At 43.7% G+C, this 21,855-nt stretch overlaps 1 protein-coding gene across 4 annotated transcripts in view; it reads right to left on the reverse strand.

The window, feature by feature from the left end:
• The window catches only part of ebf1a (EBF transcription factor 1a), a 53,074-nt gene that overhangs the window by 6,595 nt on the left and 24,624 nt on the right, over positions 1-21,855 (reverse strand). For all 4 annotated transcript variants that reach the window (XM_030144901.1, XM_030144899.1, XM_030144900.1 and 1 more), the window contains exons 7-13: positions 18,031-18,112; positions 17,773-17,914; positions 15,247-15,377; positions 13,636-13,762; positions 5,879-5,967; positions 2,519-2,584; positions 1,176-1,338 (exon numbers count right to left, since the gene is read on the reverse strand). In XM_030144901.1, coding sequence (XP_030000761.1) covers positions 1,176-1,338; positions 2,519-2,584; positions 5,879-5,967; positions 13,636-13,762; positions 15,247-15,377; positions 17,773-17,914; positions 18,031-18,112 — 800 coding nt within the window. The remainder of the gene's footprint in view (positions 1-1,175; positions 1,339-2,518; positions 2,585-5,878; positions 5,968-13,635; positions 13,763-15,246; positions 15,378-17,772; positions 17,915-18,030; positions 18,113-21,855) is intronic.

Raw genomic sequence — 21,855 nt, forward strand, 5'->3', positions numbered from 1 at the left:
ATGGCAGACAAAACAAAATGAGAAAGCCTACATGCACTGCTGCCAATTCCTCTTTTCCCTACACAGTTAATGGTCATAGCAATACGAGGCGAAAGAAATGTTTGAAAAATCATGGACAGCATATGGCAGAGCGAGAAAAGCTTTGGACAGAGCAGAGGAAGAATGATATGAGAGGGAACTTGCTGCAATCCAAGTACTGAAACAAGAGGCCAATAACCTCACTGGCTCCTTTTCAGAATTAGATATATTGATAAGGCAATTAACTGTAAAAGGCCTCTGCTCCTCTTGTCTAATTTATAAAGAATGAAGCCAGTATTTCTGACAGGACCTGTCTCTCCTTTATGCTTTACAGAGGCAGTAAGCAGTAAGAGGACAAAATGGAAGGATGGTCATAAATATTCGCTGACAATGAAAAAAAAAAAAGAAAACAACGGGAATTGATCATCAGGAATACCAGCTTTCTAGTGTAACAAGGGCTGCACCTGAGGACCATGGAGGCCTCTGCTTCTATTAATAGGTAGCAACCAATTCCCTATCCTGACCTAATCTAGCCATACAATAAGAAAGGACAAAAAGTCAGGCAGCTGATATACTACATGTATCTTAAATCTTGATACATATTTCCAGATGAAGATGAAGGGCAGAGCAAAAGGGGAGGAGGCTTATTGGAAGTATTGAGAGACATCCAGAGGCTGGTCCATCTCCTCTCCTCTGCTTCCCCTGATACATGTGATGAATCACCACTGACTGCACCCACATCTCTCTCTGTCAGACAGGGGCCGACCCCAGTCTAATATACACACCCCTAGGACCCACTCATATTTCTCCATCGTACTCCATCCCTGACTCTCTTTTTCTCCATTCTTCACTCTCCCACCTTCTTTCTTTCTTCGTCTCAAGTATTCCCTGTTTCTTGCTGCCACCCCCCACCCCCCCTCCTCTTCCTCTGGCTGTCCTCCTTTTCTGAATCTTCTTTCTTCACTCCCTGACCCTCTTAAATCACATCTCCCTCTTTAAATTTCCCACATGAAAAATAAAGTCTCCCTAACATGCCACTCATCTTCACTCTCATCTCAATTTCCAGCTTTCTGATGCAAAAAGTAAAAAAAAAAAAAAATACATAAATAAATCTCTGGCACATTTCCCATCGTAATAGAGTTTAAGTGTTTGCTCACCCTGATTGGCTGTTTGTGCCACCTCTGACCCCGTGAAGGAGTTTACTGCCATCATGCCAGCATGGACGGAGCCGCTGCCAAGACTGGCTAGCTGATTGTGCCCTCGTGGCACTGTTGTGTACAGGGCCTCTGCGATATCTGCCGCTCGTTTGAGAATCATCTCCTGACAATGGGAAGAGAAAAAAAAAGAGCTGTGGTCAGCAATGGGGATACGAGTAGAGAGGAAAAGAGGAGAGAAAATATGATGCAGGCTTTATGGTCTCACAAGTATTCCAGATCTTCACTAGTGATATTGCACGTGTAAACCTAGCAGGCTGAGTGGTTTTTATCAGTGGTCACTGGGAGTGGTGGGATTGCTTCCAGTAAATGGAGGAAAGGCTCATTAACAGACTCATCAAATGTTCACCCTGCCTCTTTCCTCGCCACTCCATCTTTCCATTCTCCTCTCACCCACAGTTATAAGAATGTTGAGATTTGATTTCAGTTTAGCTAACTGATGGGGTGCATATGTATTTTTATTTTTAGAAATTGACAAGTTTTAGTTGAGTTTTTAGGTATAATGAGGAAAGCCTTTGTACACGCTGAATGCATACATCCTCCATTAACCATTAACAAACATGAACTCTTTTACTAGAAATTTGATTTTAGTTTAATTTGCATTGTTCAAAAGCAGCCTTTTATATTTTTTTATTCAGTTAATGAAGCTACTTCACTGTTAGTTTAGTTTTTTCAGTGACTATAATGACCCTGTTCTCCACCTTCATCAGAATCCAGTTTTAATCCCACTGCTCTATTCTCCTTTCCTCCCTCTACATTTACTTTTAATTGTACTTGTCCTCTCTTTCTCCTTAGAATAAGTGCTGATAAAATTACTAATATATTCAGCTGTCTATGTGTTTCTCTTTTCTTTAATGTTTTTGAAAACTGTTTTTGTTTTAATTTAGTCAATGAAATAACTTGGTCACTGCTTGTTTTCACTAACTATAATGACCTTGTTCTGTTCATTTGTCAAAATCCAGTTTTAATCCTACTTCTCCTCCTCCTCTTCATCACCCTCTGCGTACTTCCTATTCTCGCCTCCTCCCTAAACCATTTAGTTTTCATTGTACTTCTCCTCCCTTTCTCCTTAGCGTATATGTTGATGAAAATACTAACATATTCCTGTGGATCTGTGGGTCCCAGTTTTTTGCATGAACACAGCAGGGTGCTACACGACCAGCGGAAACACCGCCTTTGATGCTGCCAGTAGTCCAAACCACAAACATAATTTTATCCAGATAAGATATCGATGTTTCTGTCAACATTTGTACGTGCTTGTGTTACTTGTATGAGTGTGTGTTTACCTGGTTATTGTGAGGCATCCCGTACAAGGCTTCTACCAGGTCTGCTGCTCTCTTTAAAATCACCTCCTACAATCAAGCGCAGAAAGAGGAAAGGGATTGATCATGAGTGTGGCGGCTCGAAGAGTTCAGTCACTTTTATTACATTTCACTTCTTACATTATGCTGTGAATGCAGAACAGAGAGTGAAAAAGAGGAAGAGGCAGACAGAGAAAGGCAGAGGAAGAGAAATGGGCCTGTCCCGGCACTCTGTTACTCGCTGGGCAGTTTTGGAGAGCAGAGGGAGATACTGTTATCAGTGAATAAAACATGAGCCTATATCTCTCTATCACTCAACCATCTTCTACATCTTCTCCACCCTCCTGTCACTGCCAGATCATGAATCTACCACACATGATCCCACATCAATCTCATTTAACACAACATATCATCAGGTGATGGCTATACAACTTCCCTCGTCAGCTGGGACGCACCCATCTCCTGCCCTGTATTAACCCTGGTAATGATCCGAGTGAATAGCCGCGCATCCACTTTGTGTGATAAATGTAGAGCATTATGCTCAGGTGAAAACTGCGTGGAATTTCCCACATCAAACATTTATCCTTTCGTAGTGTTACCATTCTCTGCGCTCATTTTCCACCGCTTAGCCTCCTTTCTCTCCTCTCCCTGTCTCTATTCTTTTCACTCTCTGAATGTATGAGTGTGTGACTTCAGGCATCGTTATATGTGTGTGTGTGATGTAGACACCTACAGCCCTACGAAACCCTTTTTAAAAGTTAATGTGCCGGGGCCAGGATATATGCTGGAGGCGCGACAACCAGAAAATTGCAGCCCCCTCCTCTCCAACGCTCCCTCGTTTCTTTTTCTCCTTCCTTCTTTTTCACTCACGCACACACACGCTGTGCGCTATACCCTCCTGAGTGTATCCCTTGCTGTGAACAAGCCCTGGAGCATGTGTGCTCTCTGTTCTGTGACACACCGCCTTTCAATCAGACCTCATATCACACACACACACAGCCACGCACATGTGGAAGCTGTCGAGCACGCCCAGGACATGACGAGAGGGTCAGCAAAGCAATAAAGATTGTAGAGCGCTGTCCGAGGTGCTAAATTCACTCAATAATGGGAGCGCTGCCTCTGTGTTAACCTCCCATTACTAGCACTATCTGGGGGAGGCAGTTGAGAGAGGAGGGGGAGAATGGAGAGACAGAAAGAGAGGAGACAGGAGAGGAGGCCTGCTCGGGGTGATTGAGAGATGTACAGGCCCTAGGAAGGTAAGTGGTTCTTTAGTATGTATGTGCCGCTCCTCGCTTCCTTCTCTCTGCTTTTCCTCGATGCCCCATGCCTCCCAGGGATTCTGAGATGGGTAGATGGATGGATGAATGAAGGAAAGGGAGGAAGGGGGAGGAAAAGAGGGAGGAGGGGAAATGAAGGAAGTGTGAGGCATTAGGACACAAACAGATCCCCAGCTGGAGTGTAACAGTGTTCAAGATGGACATGTGAAACCTCAGTCACTTCATCTAAATTTATTTTTCTTCTCGCTGCACTCTCTGTCTCCCATAGCCTTCCCACTCAGTCTGAGGGTTTATATGCCTTTCTGTCCATCCTTCTCCCTCTCTCTAATCTCTCTCTTCACCTGCAACTCCAAACTACTTTCTCTCGTCTCGCTCATCTTCTTCTTCTTCTCTCCCATTCACTCTATTAATCACTTTCGTGGTCCTGTGCCCTGTCTGTACCTATCAGTCTCTCGTTAGCGAAGGGATCTGTCCAGTAGCTAAACGCGATTAGGCAGCGCTCCAGAGTCCTTCTGATAAACAGATAAATGTGGTTAGCGCTGCGCTGCCTCCCTAGCTCTGCTCCTGTAAGGGGAGACCATTTCCTGGGCGCAGGGTCTCTTCCCGTAAAGTCAGGCCCACAGAGACGTCAACAGGAAGGGGAACCTGATCCAGAGCAGAGCCTGGCCTCGTCTGGCAGGGCGGTCACTCATTAGCTGGCCCCAGACCCCTGCTACACCACAACCTTAGCTAAACACCCTGCAGTCTGACTGTGCCTGAGCTACAGCACTCCCTCCTCACTGTGACTGCCTGACTATTAGCCATACAGCACAGTATGGAGGCTGTTTTCAGCTGGACACTGGATCATTACCGCCACACACAGAGACAGAACAGGCATTGGCAGATATCCTGCTTGTTCCCTGCTCAGTGTGGGTGTGTATGGGTTCATTAAGACCCCCCTTGTAAAAGGTGCTGTGAGAATGGAATACATTAAACTCCAAATCAATTCAATCTCGATTAAAAACTGACCAATGAAGTAACACACAAGGTCTTGCCTGGGTAACAGTGAATGGACATTTGTAGCACAAGAATTTGCCAGTGTATGCCCCTCTCCTGCCCTGCTCTAATGATTGAGGCCAACAGTTGAGAGAAGTGTGGTCAACAAACTGTTATTACCTCAATAAAGGCACAAATCAATAGAGCTGAAATGAACAACCGGGCCTGCCAGCTACCGCTGTTCATTTAGAAGAGAAAGAGACACCAGAGAGTGAGGGAGAAAGAAAGAGGAGAAGAGATGGATGGATACAAAGATATTTAAGAGATACGGGGGGTTGATAGGCTAAAGACCAGAACTCACTAGGACAAGTCTGGTATCCACTAGACATGACACACAGCGAGGACAAGTGATTTCTCTATCTTCCTTGGGCATCTACTTGGGCTCTCCATCTCTGCCTCATGGTGACTTCTTTCTACTATGTGTATGTGTGAGCAAGCACAGGTACTGGCGTTTGTACAGAGTAGTGTGTGTGAGTGCTGGTTGGTGTGTGCGTGTGTGTGTGTGCTGGAAGTAATAAAGTCCACCCGGGGTTGACTTCGATCCACTGACCCAGCAGGAGGTAAGACTGGACAGCTATGATGGATCACCTAACCTGCTTCTGCCTCTCTCTTCCTCTCTCTCCTCAACCTCTTTTCCTCTCTCCCTCTTTTCCTCCCTCCATCTCTCCCTTCCCTCTCCTCTTTGCCAGTCTAAATGTCCTCATGCTCAGTGGAAGGATGAATAGAGTTGCTTGTGCATTCCCTGGGCAAATAAAGTGTTTGTTTGAGCAGAAAATGACCATGAACATATGATAAAATGTTTATGTGAATACTGCACAGTGTCATGTATAGCCTACTGTTAATAGAATACAGTCATTCCTCTGTATGTGAGGTCATGTTGTCCTTGTATGTATCCATGTATACTAGGAAACCCTAGATGTTGTCAATACATCTCTGCTCCAGTGTTGCTAAGATGATTTCCCATAAAGTAATTGCATATGACAAATAGCACGAGCGCAAAAGTAAAAGAGCAGTTGTTCTGGATGCACAGTACCTTAGGTAATCTCTCTTGGTCTCCGGGGTGTCTGGGGATGACCTTCTGTAACCTCTGGAAGCCGTAGTCTATAGTTGGCTCATTCAGCGCTGAGAAAGACAAACAAAAAAAATAAATTATTCTTAATTCTTAGAAGTAAAACCAACTCCTGGTGAACACCATCGTGGTTGCCATGAAGAAAGATGCAGCAGGAGAAATGAGTGATCCTCTCCTGCAGTGGAAATGACTGAATTAAGCACAGTTTTACATGAATATTTAACATTAAACTAAACATGCTGAAAATGTGGGTGTTCTGTATTAAGTCTAGTGTGTGTCTTTGTTTGCCTGTGATGTAATGAATCTCTCTCTGTCGCCTGCTTTGGTGGTTAATAAAAAGACTGTCAGGAATCAGGCATGCGGGTGTGTTTGTGTGCATGTGTGTATGTGTATGTGTGTGAGTGTGAGTGTGTGTCCTGTGGTCTTGCGTTGATCAGCGACTAATATAAGCAATTACAGAGCCTGGTTCCAATATAACAAAGGCTTGATCGCTCCGGGGAACAAGCTAAACACACAGACATACACACACATACAAACACACACACACGTATACAAAGACAGACAGACAGACACACACACACACTCACACACACACACAGTCAGATCATCCAGGCAGCAGGGAGAAAGCACTCTCGGCATGCTGTGGTCGTGCTACGGTAATTGAATATGAGAAGATTTACCATGAATATTTAAACATTAGAATAAATACAATGAAGATCTGAGGCTTATAGTACAAACACTTCAGAGGAGGATTGTTGGATAAGTGCTCTCTCCACATAATTCATTCCTAATGTACTCTCTCTCTCTTCCCCTTTTACTCTCCACCCCCCTTGTCTCTTTGTGGCTTGCCTAGGGAGTCAGTGCACATACATGGATGAGAGTCTTGACTACTTTTCTGGGCTACAGCCGAAGACAAAACGTCTGTACAGAGTTTGTGGCTGCGTATGTACAGTATGCAGAACATGTGTGAAAATGTACTTTCTATTTGTGTAAAAGTGAAAGGAAAAAAAGGAGGCATTATGCGTGAGGATTGCCTGTATGTGTCTGTGCCGTCCGTCTGTTTCCCCTGTGGGTCGCAGCTTGGATGTTTCCTGAGGGCTGATGCCCTGCTCGCCTCACATCTGAGCAGCCAGGCTGACTAGGCGGCCCCCAGAAAAAGGCCCCTAGAGGCTATGAGTACAAGCTGTCCTGCTGGACCTCTAGTGACTTCACCATTGCTCCTCCTGAGCCACTCTCTCAAACACACAAACCAAAAGAGAGCAAAAAAAAAAAGGAAAAGTCGGTAATGCTCTGTTTTGGCAACACAAACGTATTTGGACAGCTCTCCCAGCGGACAGTTCCAGTAATCCATAAGAGTGAACGAAAGGAAAGGTGAATAGCCAGAAGCTGAGAAGTTGACGGTGGGTAAAAAAAAAAGAAAGAAGAAAAAAGAAGAAGTAGAATAGAGATGCTAGAGGCAGGCTCAATTTCTGAAGAGTGACACACATTACAGGCCAGCTGGTCCACTGATAAAATAATGCCAAAACAATGAGATGATCACATGCAACAAATAAAGTATGAATTATTTCTGAGGACAAATATTTGACATTACTTTCCTATTCTCTGATCTCTCTAAAGCCTTAAGGAGGATTTGCCCTGGATTAGGCCTGCAGTTGGAGAAGGGATTGTTCCGACAACATCCTCTCTCCGTCTCAAAGGCTTTTGTTTTTATGATGAATTTTTTATCAGTTCTCCACAATGTGCCAAATGAGCCTCGAGTGAACAATAGCATAAAAACCCCAAGACATACAAAGATACCCCCTATTACAAATAAAGAGACAATTTTGGTAATTGAGAGAGGAAGTGATATCGTCTCTGCTCATTTTCAAGGTCCATAAACTAGAAGAGAAGTATGTGGGGGACAATGCGCACCACTAACTACCTGGATGTGTCTCTTTGGGGATTATGTTGCTGTTTTATGCTTTATATCTATGCTCAATATCTCAGATTTCACAACAAGAATTAGTGCTGGAAGAAAAAAAAAACTCCTGCCTCGAAAGAGAAGTAGTGCACCGGTACACTCCAGGATTCAAAGCACACTCTCCCATACAGGTATATTTATAATCCTTAGCTGTCGCTCTCCAGAAGAGCAAATCAAAGCCAGTAAAACATAACTGCCATAAATAAATGAATAGATGAGCAACAGCCCTGGACTGAAGGGATTCACCTAGCAATCACCCACATCAGATCAGATCAATGCTCATGGAAATTTCATGAAGCCTAGAATCCACACCGCTTCATATTTCACTATAATAACCCACAGAGCCGCAGGGGGAGTGTGTATGAAGGGGTGACGGGGTAGGAGAAGGAGGAGAGGAGGGTAGGGTGGGGTGAAGAGGCTTGGGGGGGTGTTGGAGGTATGAGCTTTAGGGGAGGAGTAAGGAGGCGGGTGGATGTTTGGGGTGCAGAGAGTAGGAGGTGGGGGGATGAGGGATAATTGAGAGGTCAGAACGGTGGGATCGCTGTTACTCCTGGTAACATAGCAGAGAGAAGGAGAGATGAAGGAGGGAAAACTACAGTGTCCGGTATTGCTGTCTCTTTCTCCTCTGGTGTCACAACAGTGTGTGTGTGAGAAGGTGAGCAGGTAGTGTACTTGCAGGGTTAGGTAATTGGCTCTGAGGCTTGATGTTAACACCTTAACAGGCCCTCAGACAGTGGGTAAAGAGCTGATCATATCACAACCTTGTGTTTCCCTCCCTTTCTCACTCTTTTCTTGCCTCCCCCCTACCTCTTCAACCCCCCCTCCCCCCAAACACCCACCCCCCCTCCCCCCCTGCAGTCTCCAGTGCTCAGGTGTGATCTCATAAGCGCTGCTTGGCGATCGATGCCGCCAGTGGCAGGGGGTTCAATAGCCCTGAATTACGGCTTCATTTCTCCCCCCTCTTCACACAGATGAGAGCTGCCCCCCCCATCACCACCACCACTACACACACACACACACACACACACACACACACACACACACACATACAACACCCCCACCGTCTACTCACAATCCAGATCAATACCTTACAATCTAATTTTTATCCATTTTTCCATAAACCCCGAGATTGCGTTTATTTGCAGAATCCGACAAGCTAAATAAAGCATCGCTTGAACATGTCAGGGAGACTAATGCATGGCTGGAAATTCATACACAGAAAACAGATGAGTAGAGCTTTTTGCTCCTAAAGGAAGGGAAAGGTTGAGGCTAGGAGGAGGAGGAAGAAAAGAGGATGGAGGAGAAAGCAGGGGGGACACTAAGAGATTCTACAAATCAATGGAGGTGTGGATGCTACTACAACCTAAGCTCTAATTATCTGTTGCAAAAAGTGGCTGTCAACAGTTAACAATACCTGACAGCATGGATCCTCAGTGGGAAAATGCAAATTCCGAAAAATCTGGATGAAAAGTGCATGCTCGAATTAAGATATAAGAAAACATAAGAAATCATTCCCCCCGTGACTGCTGCTCATTTCAGCAGGGTATAAAATAATCTTCGTTCGAAATTCATTTACATCATCATCATGGAGCAGATGCTCCTGTAATAAGAACGGAGCATGCTAAAGAGGGAAGACAAGCCACATGGTGCAGAAAATTAATCTCAATCTCAAATAGAGGTGTGAATTTCCTCGCAGTTAAGACTGTGTGCAGTAAATGTGAATGTGTGCAGCTATCTCAGCTGGCCCTGTCTCCAGCTGGAGACCAGCCGTTTTAATCAACAGCAGGCCTCCACCCAAGCTCAATAAAAGACAGCATTCACAAATAGGAGCAAGACAAGTAATTGACCATCTCGTGGTTGCACCCCACTTTTATTGCCAGATGACTACATTTGTGTGTGTGTGTGTGTGTGTGATGCCTGAATGTGTGTGTGAGTGCAGGTGTATCATGTGCCATATATATATATATATATATATATATATATATATATATATATATATATATATATATATGTATATATGTCTGTAAATCTATGCTGATTTTCTATCTGGAAAAAAGTAAATAACATTGTATTATTCTGGAACATTGCACCAAAATCACAATATCACAAAATCAGCGTCAAATATAGGCTGAAGTTTGAAGTGCTTAAAGAATATCAAGAGATAAGAGGTCTCTCTAAATACGTTTGACAGGCAGATTTCATCAGTTTAATTAAAGCAAAAATAAATGGAAACCTTTACAGACATCTTCATCGGCTTACAGTACCTGTGTTCTGTGTTCATTCCACTATTTCTAGTGTGTAAAATGACAGACATCTGACAGTTCTTCCTACACTCCCAAAACTCATTTGGAGCACAGAGCCAGGCAGAGTGAGATCGTGAGAGATGTCAGCAGCCTCTCAGCTGGTTTAAATTCTGTTCTTGACTTTTGTCTTTTCCCTTGCCGTTACTGCTTCTCACTGCAACTGAGTGATGTTTCCTACACACCTAATCTGCACTCAGTACTGAAAAACTATCCCTAATGTTTTTGCGTGCATGTGTGCGGATGCATGTCAGTGCGCATGGCGCCGGCCTTAATGTGAGCCAGCAGAGCCTTTTAATATCAGCAGAAGCTGTAGTGGAAGCACTAAGCAGACAAGGCTGCATACTGAGGAGGGGGGATTGGCTTTTGAACGACAAGGGTGATTCATCAACTCCCCCAATCTATGGCCAGAATCCCTGTGTCACACACTCAAACACAATCACACAAGAACGCACACACATGCATGTGCCCTAGTGGCAGAGAGTATTATCACTCTATATTGCATGGAGAAAAGAAAGGGAGAGAATCTCTGATGAATGTGGTAAAGACAGCAATCCAGTAGAAGGTGATACACAACCAAACATGAAAATGCATTTGTAAAGGGGAGGGGGTGTGCAATGACCTGATAATGAGAGAGGGAGAGGAAGAGAGGGAAAGACAGATTAGGACAAGAGAGAACTCTCAGCCCCAGAGGTGGGTAAGGCAGAGGGCAGAGAGAGGAACAGAAGGGGGATAAGGGGATAAAAAGACAGAAGAAGAGCAGGGAATGAAAAAACATTCTTTTATTCTTATCAGTGGAGAGCTTAATTGCCTTTGATGAGTCTAATTGGAGCTTTCTGAAGTCTAATGGCAGAAGAGTCCTCAGAGACAGCAGAGGACACATTACTGTAATAGCTTCTCTCTGAATCTCCTCTGCACCAAAAGTCCCCTGCTTGTCTCCTCCGTCCTGGACTAAATTCTTTCCATTCAGAAACGCTCAGATGTGGAGTATCAATGATCGTGCAGAGAAGCACGGTGGGGTAAAACTATAGGTGAACTGTTTGTGTGCATGCTCTGTATGTACTGGGTATGTTTGCAATGTAGCAGCAGCAGTATTGGGTATGTGTTGACTTAATTAGGTCTGTGAGCTGCTCGCTTTCCTCTCCTCAGCAGAAGTTGATTAGCAATGCCAGCTGTCCCCAATGTAATTCGGTGTGCGCATGTGTGTGTGACTTTGCGTGCACATGTAATATATGAGTATATGCATGTTTGTGAGTGTGGAGCTGTGTTGATGTGTGTGTATATGCTCTAGCTGCCAGCTGCCATGCAGTGCTGCCAATCCTCCATGATTAGTACCCACTGGCAACTGGGCTCAAACTGGTGCCAAACAGACCCAGGAGGGCAACATGGCCCATGGTAATCCTCCATTCCTCACTTCTATCCTTCTCCTCTCTTTCCTTTCTCATCCACCTTTCACTCTCTCTACTCTCATTAGTTAATTTTTCCCTCCAAATGCCCTGTCCATCCCTTCTTTTGAGTTATTTTATGCTGCTGATTTAAAATGTGAACAAGTCACGGCAGTTTGTCTGTGCTCAGAATTAGTGAGATGATAAAAAAAGGATGATAAAGGAGGTGTGGGAGAGGTACAAATACCCACTGAAGGTACTGAGAAATGGCTGAAGAGAGGTGTGCGAAAAGAAGAGCTGGGATCTATGCCTCGACACGGTTGACTGTGTCACCATGAAGGTGCCAGCTCTTGGCAAGCAGCATCAGTGTGTGTGTGTGTTCAGCTCCCAGTGGTTGACCTCTTGCTACCTCTCACCTGTTGAGATTCTTCTATGTGTCTCCATAGAAGCCAAGAGGCAGAGAGGGAGAGAGGAATGAATTCATTCAATGAAGCAAGTTTTGAATAAGTGAATGTGACAAGGTGAAAGAGTGGAGGGCTGGGAAGAGATAGGGCATTTATGCATACGGTTCCCACATATCTGGCACATTAAAAGGCTGTGCACACACATGCACACATTTATATACACAGAGCACTATGAGTTTGGCAGAGTGCAGGCTGTTGGGTAGCTCTGGCATGACCAAGGCTGCCTACCCATCTGCCCTCTGTCTTAGTAATGCAGATACTTGTCATTGTGTATGTGCGTGCTTTAAGTGTACTCCCATATACATACAAACAAACAAAACAAGCCTTTTCGTTAAGTTCACAAACATGTATTTGTAATTATGATGCATGGACATGGATTCAGTCCACACATAGTAATTAGGGCACATACAAGATGCAGAAAATACATGCCGGCAATGTGATGCACATGTTCTTTCAATTGTGATTTTGGTAAATGTTGGCAATTCTAGCCGAGGCTTACAGCCTAAGTCTATCAGTGGTCGAGATTACAGACAGATTTATGTGATTCACAGTCTCCCCGGGGACCTGTGGCCTTGCATTGGTTAATCACGGCTTCACATTCACTCTCTCTGCCGCTCTTTTCACCGCATGCCTATAACTCTGCGCCGCTATCCTCTGATGTAACACCCAAGCTATTCATGCCTCTGTATTCACCATCAAAAATCCCATTCCCTGCATTGCCCTCTTTCTGTATGATTCACACCTTCGACAGGGTTAAATCTCAATAATCCCACTAATCAAAAGGTTAATCCTCCCCCCTGACCTTCACCTGCTTCATAAAAAAGGGCAAACACTTTTCTTCCTCTGATCAGGAGGCTTTTGCACTGAATTATTGAGTCATGTTATTGAATCTAAAATTGTTTAGCATGCACATTTCCTCCAGCACCGGAGCAGAGAAGATGACAGCAAATAAACTGTTTGCCAAGTTACTTTTAGCAGATATTGCAAAAGTAAAGACTTAATAAAATAATGTAAAGAGTTTTTTTTTTATTAGCTCATAGCATGGTCTAAATTATTCATTTGTCTTCTGTAAAAAAAAAAGTAAATGAAATAAATATATATACAGCCCAAGTGAGAAATCTATGAGATGCTGAAAACTGCATGAAGCTACACACCATATACTTCATTAACTTAAACCAGGAGTCTGAAACATAGGCTAGGAGATGCAGCACCTTCAGTTTCATAGCAGTTATATGTAGCAGTGTATGCAATTAAATTACAAAGTAAATGTACTGTAAATATAATGCATCACACTTGCTGAAAAAATATGCATATATATTTTCTTTTTATTTTTTTAAGCTTATATGCATACATTCTGTTGCTGTGTATCTCCTTATTCCTTATGTGCATTTCTAAAATGCCTTATTTTGGCATATGTCTGGATACAGAGTAAAGTCATTAGGACTTTTCTGATACATTGCCAAGTCTAAAACATTTGTTAGAATAGTATTCAAATGTAATAAGTTGCATTAGTGTGGTGATACTTCCATCCAATTTTAAGCGTCGATCTTGTAATCTGTAAAAGTAACCTCCCCCATACAGTTAGTCGATGTCATTAGTTAATTTGTGTTACCTGTGTAGATGAAGCGTCCAGGTGTGCCTTTGCAGAACTGTTTGGATTTGTAGGACAGCGTGACCTCCACCACCCCGGGGATGTGTCTGGGTGGAGTTTGCACTCGTATGGCATGGGGAGTGATCAACTATGGAGAGGCAGAGAGGGCAGAAAGATTAATGCAATGAAACTTCATCTCTAAACATGCGCTCAGGGGACTATTCTCCTTTGCAGCTTTTGACTCTTTTTCTTTGTATAATCAGCCTGAAAATGATGTGTTAGCGCTAAAGCCCTCAGGTGGCCTCGTAGCCCAAGGCAATGTCACTGTGAGGCTTAGGATGGTTATCAGTGCTGACATGGACTCTGTAAGAGGGGTTCAAAAGCAGTTATCTGTTTATGAATAAAACACACTTCTCCTCTGCATATATCTACTACACAGTATAAGTAAACGTATAATATGCTTGTCGCTGCTGCCCCTGTCTCTGTGTCTGTCAGTGGAGGCTGTCTAGCTGCTGTTAGCCACATTAAAGCACCACTGTGTCTTAAACAGGCTCACTTAGTGTGGTTGATGAGCCCACTCTGCATGTATGTGTGTGTACGCTGAAGGGTCTTTGAAGGAAACGGTAACAAGACAAAACACAGATGAGACCTCAGTGAGTGCTCGTTTTCTGCTCGCTATGCTGAACTAGCACTCAAAGCTAGCAGCGCTCAAAAGCTATCAATGCTGCTGCCAGCACCTTGTGTATGTGCGTATGTGCATGTGTGTATAGGTGTGTGTGTGTGTGTGTGTGTGTGCTGTTGTAACTGTCCCTTTCATTGCTCACTTAGCTAGGCTTTCATTCTACCATTGTCTGGCCTCACTCACCTCTCAGCGAGATAATATAGGAGCTTTTTATAGAATTATTCCTTTACTAAAGAGAAAGCTGTTTAGCTGTGCTGCAAGCTGACCTTCAATTTCACGCATACACTACATTTACATTTTAGTCATGTGGCAGATGCTCCTTATAAAGAGATTCATACTGTACGCCGTGCACATTTCATTAGGAACATAATAAAAGACAGGAAGGGTGCCAGGAGAATGACTAAAATAAGAGCTGCCACAGAACAATATAAGAAAGCAGGTAGACTTTCAGACTGTAAAGTACTTTCACGTTAGGCTTACATCTTTGATTAGGATATTATTTTGTGGAATTCAAGACAACAATGATAAAGATGACTTTCAAGCGATCAAGGTGGGATCTTCACTGTTCATGTTTGCAGCGAACAAGGTAATTTGCAATGTTGTCGCATGAGAGAAAAGGGAAGCTGGGACCTAACCTGAAATTATTTGTTTATCCCAGAAAGTGGTTATCAATACATTTTCTCCTCACTTTTTGAAGCACCTCAGTTTCAGCAGTGGCTTCCAACTATCGTGTTAAAAATTCTCCAATTGTTTTAGAAAAATGTCTTGAGAGATTAGTTCATTTTTTCCCAACAAGTTGCAATTCCCTGGTGAAATATTGTATACTTTTCCCCTCAGTACAGTGGGGTCGCTCATATGCTGGTTTACACTGATACAAGACATAAAGGCCTTTATTAAATCTAACAAATTTGCACATATATGTTCTTGCAGGTGACTTAATAGTGACTAACCTCACTCCAAACCAACATGGTTCCAAAGATGACCTGTAAGCCGTCAAAGAAGTTGTCTCCAATGATGATGACTGTAGCGCCCCCTGTGGTCCATCCTTCACTAGGGCTGATGGCTTTAATGCTGGGGGTTGCTGAAAGAGTCACAGTCAAAATAGATTATATGCTTAGTATCCTTATGACAGCCCATAAAGGTTGGTAACATGTTCTTTTTTTCATCTCCCCCTCTCTCTTTCACACACTCCTATCAGGCACACACACATCACCCTGTTCCTCCCTCCCAGGGGTCAGGGCGAGCTAGGAATACTAATCAGAGTGATTATACGAACTCCGTTATTAAACATCACCCCTGCCCTGTGTGTGAGGGCAGTGTCGGTGCGCTTGTTTTATGACACGTGGCAAAGCGTGCGGTCGTGTAAATGTCAGGTGTGCTGAGTGTCTGATCAAAGGCCACGCGACCGGGGAGCACAGCAGAGCCAACAGTAGCTCTGCCCTCTGAATACGCCGCCTTCATTAGCCAAACACTTACCTTTGCTCAGCTGCGTGTATCATATATGTACAACTAACCCTCAGCGCCTGGCCAATGATCACATGACAGTGGAAGCTCGTTTTGAGCCCTGCCTGGTATATTTGTAATGTGCTTTGTACGCATTCAGTGTTTTTCCCTTGAAGCATATTCTTTATATCTTATCTGACAAGATAGAATAACAACAATACACCACATTTTCAATAACGGGTATTCGGTGCACTATTTGACCTTATCTGTTGTTATTATGGACTTGGAGATTACTGGATGTGATTGAAGAAAAGAACAGCATTGGGAAAATACATGTGTTTATACAAGCTAAATCTCCTCTCCTTAACAGATATGCAGCTTGTCAGACATGCTGTAATTCTGTAAAGCGGCATAATCCACTTTAGAGTAGGCTGACTTTTTTCCCTGCAGCCTAGCCTTTGCTCTTTGCCTGACTCCCTGTTCTGTTGATCCTCCCCAACAAGCTGGAATGATATTTAGCCCCCCGATACGCCTGCAGAGATCAGCGTTCACCAAGCAGCAATCTGTGGCCGTAATCATGGCCTAAGATGCCTCTTTTTCACAGCCGCTGATATTATGTGAGCTCTACGTGCGGATGTGTGTGTTTGTGTGTGTGTGTGTGGATTAACCAGATGGTGGAACGTGAATCCATGTGATAGGATTATACTTTGGGGTGTTCCTCGGTGCCATCTGTTCAACTCTATGCACTGCTCATCTATTACCGCCTGAAATGGGCCCCCAAAGTTGTGTATCCTGCACACAAACTCAACACACACACACAGCCCATGCACCAGAAGACAAGAGGAGACAGAGAGAGAACAAAAAGAAAACGAAAAATGAAATGAAACCACTGTCTTTTTCGCCTGTTTTCATTTCATCTTCTCTCATGCACTTTACCCCATCCTCTCATCACGCCTACATCTCTCCTTCTACTCATGCCTACTCCCCTCTCTGTTGTGTTCATTCACTCCTGTTGTGCCTCTTTCCAACCCCCCTCTTCAGGAGAAGAGAAAATCAGAGAGAAGGAAATTCCCAAACAAATCTCTCTGACACAGGGAGCATCTGTTAGTTTACTGTGTACTCTTCTTTCTGTGCAAGATCCAAGTCTGTCTGACGTCTCCGATATGTCTCGTCTTTTGTGAACTTTTCTCATCGCCTGTGAGACCAGTCAAAGGACAAGTGGTCCACTTCACCTCCAGAGAATAGTCATTAGGAAGACTTAACCATAACATTCAATCTTAATGCAATCTACTGTAGGCCATGTAAATCCCTTCTTAGTTTTTTGTCATTATCATCCCTGAGGTTGACTTTCCTCAAAGAAAAAAAAATATGTTTCTCTTATTCAATGTCTGGGAAATCGAAATGAGAAAATAACTGGATTAGGGACTTGGGAATCAGTGCGGGCTCCTAAATCATGTGCACATGTCATTATAAAGTATTAAAGGTTTGGGTCTGACTGTGCATGCGGGGGTGTGCATGTGTGCTCATGGGCTTTTTATGTGTGTATGGGTGTGTTTGAAAACCTGAGGGATGGGGAGTGATGGAGGGCTGGAGGATAAAAGCAGGTCTCCGAGGAAATAAAGCCAGTGTTGGCTTTAAGCAGAACAGACCTCATAAGACACATAGTGCTTATGCGAGGCAGAGTAGAAGGCCCAGAGGCAGAGACCTGAGGGGAGCAAGCCACAAGGGAGAGACAAGAGACTCACTAGCTACCACTCTCTCCTCTCTTAGCACAAGTTAGAAACCCTACAAGAGAGGAAAGTGAGAATCTGAGAGGAAGCAGGAGGGAGATAAGAAAGCAAGAGAGCAGGTTTTAGAGGGATAGAGCCGAGACAGAAGTGGGGTTGAGCATGGAGCCAGACAGGAGGGAAGGGGGTGAGGAGAGAGTGAGGGAGGGGAAGGGAGGGGAGTTGGAAGTAAAAAAAAAAAAAAAGTGAGGAAGACAAAGAGAGCTTGAAGAGGCAGAGCCAGGCGTTTTGTTCTTGCTTTATTACCATGTTCCAGGTAGGAAGGTGTGCCTTCTGAAGGATCCAGTCTCCGAGCTCTGCGCCCGTGTTTGGAGTTGTTGTGCACGAACATGTTGTCTGACACAGCCAGGACATGACCCTCCACACTCACCGTAGTGGACACAACCACCTGAGACGGAGAAAAACAGATGGAAATTACTGACCTGAGAGAGAGATGGTTTTAAACTCCCATTATACACCATCACCGAAGTCTACAAAACACACATGCAGGCCGTCGCATCTCACCTGAAAACGCCTCATGTCTCGAGGGTTCCCTGCATTCTTCAGGCAGTTTTGGTTACACTTCAGGAAGAACTTGAGGAAGAACCTGTGTAGGCAAGAGGAAATGTGACAGAGAGAGAAAGTGATGAGCTAGGGAAAGGGCAGCTGTCTGTCAGTGAAAATACACTATGAGCTACTTCAATAAAACACCAAATACAAATAAAACAAATAAAAGAGCAGTGGCAGACAATTCATACACCACCCTGGCCTCATCCATCAGTTGTTTATGACAAAGGCAGTTTTCTATGTAAAAACAGCTCCAGGATATTGAGTAAGATGCTACCTTGTATATCCATCTCTGAGCTGCTGTCACTGTTGCCATAAACTCACAGGGGCAGACGCATGCCCCCCCCCCCAGCTGCAGATCCGTGTAACAGAGGTTGTGCTGTAGCTACTATGCAGCACAGTGTTGCCATTCCTGCCTCTCTCAATCTCAGTGTGAGAGACCACATCAACAGCACCTGCCATGCATTATTAATAGGCTGAGATGGCAAGTATGGCTACCCACATCAATACTTAATGAGGGAGGGAGGGAGGGAGGAGGGAGGGTCGGAGAAGTTAAGGTGGGGGGTGTTGGGGGGAGGGGAGCACCGGAGGCCTGAAAAGCAGAAAGGGGACGGCTGACAATTTATTCCCTAGCCCCACCCCAAGGCTTAAAGCATGACAACTTCTTCTTAAACTGAAACTACATCTCTACAGTCTCCAATTCGCTCTCCTGCATTGTCTGTCTTTCTTATAAAAAAAAAAAAAAAAAAAAACTATATCAAATGAACCGCAAAAATAAACAGTACCGTGTACAAATAAACAGGAACCCTCAAAAGGGGGAAAATAAAACTACAACATTTCCCGCCCCCCCTCCTCCTCATCCTCCTCCTCCCTTTGAGGTAGCTCAAAGAAGTGCTGACAGCTGAAACTGCTTACAATACAGATCTCCACCAGCCAGAGAGAGAATCACTCCTTTGCTCAGCTTTTCTTTCATATGTCTTATTTTCTCCCCTCTGTTCATTTGTTATGGCTAGGATTCTGCACTGGGCAGCGCGTTTGGAGCCAAATGCCTTAGATATAATCATGCACGAGCAAACGCATCACACATACACACACATAGAGTCATGTCAAGAGAAACACAGTAAGCAGCGTGCCTTGGACAATTGCTTCATCCTGTAAAAAAAAAGAAAAGAAAAAGAAAAAAAAAAAAACAAGAGAGCAAAAAGATAAATGGACAGACCAGAGTTCTGTCTCATTTCAAGGGTTGGTCGACTGCTGTGCACATTACAAGCATCTGATGTAACACAAGAACTCGTGAATTTATCCCTGACAACTTTTAAATGCATGACAGCTGGTTAGTGGTAGACGCTCTTCTTCAAGTAAAGAAGAAAAAGCCTCTTATGATCTGAATAACAAACTGTCTCTCTGTGCTGCCTTTTTTATTCCGCTTTGTTTGTGCTCTGATTTACGATCTAGCTGGCGCAAGAGGCTAAATCTGAATGAGAAGAGGGGATAGAAAGGAAGCAGAGACAGGAGAAAATGATGGAAAGACAGACAGAAGGACGAGGCAGAGAGTATGTGAGATCCGAAAGGAGAGACAGACCACCCTCCTGTATATTTTAGAAGCTGTAGGCCAATATCTCAATAATTCATGAAGCAGAGAGATGGAGTTTTTTTTTTTTTTTTACAGTGGATGTTGGATCCCACAGGCTGAGGGTCCTAACTTTCTTATCTCCTCGAGGTCAGAGAGCAGCCCCGCAGACAGCTGTGGACTACATTCACTTGTCGAACATAGCCCACCTTCCTCACTGCACCTTCTGTTTAATTCATTGACTCCGCTCTCTCCCCAACTGTCCTTCTCCTCCTCTGAGGTATTCACGATAGTTGGATGATGGATAAGTGGGTGAAGGAAAGTTAGGGTCACCCGAGTCAGAGGTGACCAAATCAGTAGGTTAAATATTAGAGTTTGGAGTGAGAAAGGGAAGGATAAGGTGGAGGAAAAGTGAGATGGTAGTGGTGGGATTCCAGCTGAGATATACAGTGGAGAATAGAAGAAGAAAAAAAAAAGGAAATAAGAGCAGAGTAAGAGGAATTCGCGATGCCTCATTCGCTGTGCCATATGTCAGCGTGTCCCCTCGATCTCCTGCTTGCGTGGATCATCTGATTCATTATTTACAAGACTTAAGGTGTCTGTACTCAGTCGCACGGAAACATTACAAAACTGCAGCATGTTGATTCCTCTGTGCTCTATCTCATCTCCCCAGGAGCCGAGGGACTGGAATCACCGCTGCACACATTTACATGGATCAACAGAGTGGGTGTGTGGATGGAAGAAGAGGAGGAAGAGGAGGGGGGGGGATAAAGAGCAGTGCGTGTTGATATGCGAGAGCAAAGAGATTACAATAAGGATTTATGGATAATCTGATTGACAGCTGACCAGTAAATATGGACAGATAGCTGAATGGCATATAATACTCTCGTTTGCTTTGTTGGCCTAATTACTGTCATGTTTATTACCGATCAATTAGAAGCCACATTTATTGTTTCTAACTTGTTTTATTCCTTATGCACACCACATAGCGCTATTTCACATATGCCTAATTGTTGTCACAAAATAAAACATTTCTTCCTGGAAAAATTAAAGATCTTAAAACATCAGCCGGTCGTTATCCAGCATGATATTATTTTCCCGAGTGCAGATTCTTCCTTTGATTATTGCCTCCTCTGCCTTATTTGTATTTGAGACTCTTGCTGGTTTCAAGCTGTTTTTACTGTGTAGACTTCACAGCTACAAATATTACTAGTGCAAATTGCTGCACCGACCGGATTAAATGAAATAAAACCATTTTACTCTCACGTAATTACCCCCAAATCCAGGAATGGCTGTGGAAGTGAATTTGTGTAAATAACTGCTTGGCCTCTTGAAGCCTCATGGCATAAATTTGTAACAGAAAAAAAAAAAAAAAAATGAGCGAATAAACACATGCAGCAGTCGCCATAGTAATTTAATGATCGCACACTTTCATCATATCATAACAGGCATTATTTGTCACTTTGGAGCAATTAAACACAAAATCACCCTCTGCCCATAAAAAACAAAACAAGGAAAGCAATTATAACAACTTTTAAGTAATCCCTGTAGCATCTAAATATTATTACTGCAGTGATAAAGATTGTCTAAGCGATTAGCTAACAGCAAGGAAGCCTCGGAGGGACAATTCTGTTATATTTTCTAATAATTTTCTTACATTAGCCACAAATGAGGTAAAGAGTTGTTTTCCTTGTCAAATTTTATACAGATAACTTTGTGGTTTTATCTTTCTCAGTGCTTCAGTTTATTCATCTTATCAGCCTCTTGTTACATTGTGCTGTATATCTTTGTGCCTCATTTCTTTATCCTGTGCCCCTCACTCAATGCTCTCTGTTTTGTTCTTATGCCGATGTGCTGTAAAAATGGCTGTGGGTGATGCCATAACTCAGCCCTCCTCGCTCCCTCTCCATCCATTCCTGCCACAGAGATCATCTCTGGAAGAAAAGCACTGTGTCTGCCTCCTAATATGCTTCATGAGGTGTGTAATTCACTGTGCTCCGGAGGGGAGCCATTTGTCTTGGGGGTTAACTAAGTGACACAACAGCACTTCCCCATGCCTGTTACCACCGTGGGACATGTTGAACTAATCTAGGCAGGTAGAGGATGGGAAGAGCCTGCACTTTGGCAATTAAGTATTAAGATTTGTTCAGGAAATCGATCCTAACGAAGTCAGAGGCAAGTTCAAATTAAGTGTAAATATTTGTAAGCAAATA

The sequence above is a fragment of the Sphaeramia orbicularis genome, chromosome 10 (assembly GCF_902148855.1).
Source record: "Sphaeramia orbicularis chromosome 10, fSphaOr1.1, whole genome shotgun sequence".
NCBI lineage: Eukaryota > Metazoa > Chordata > Actinopteri > Kurtiformes > Apogonidae > Sphaeramia > Sphaeramia orbicularis.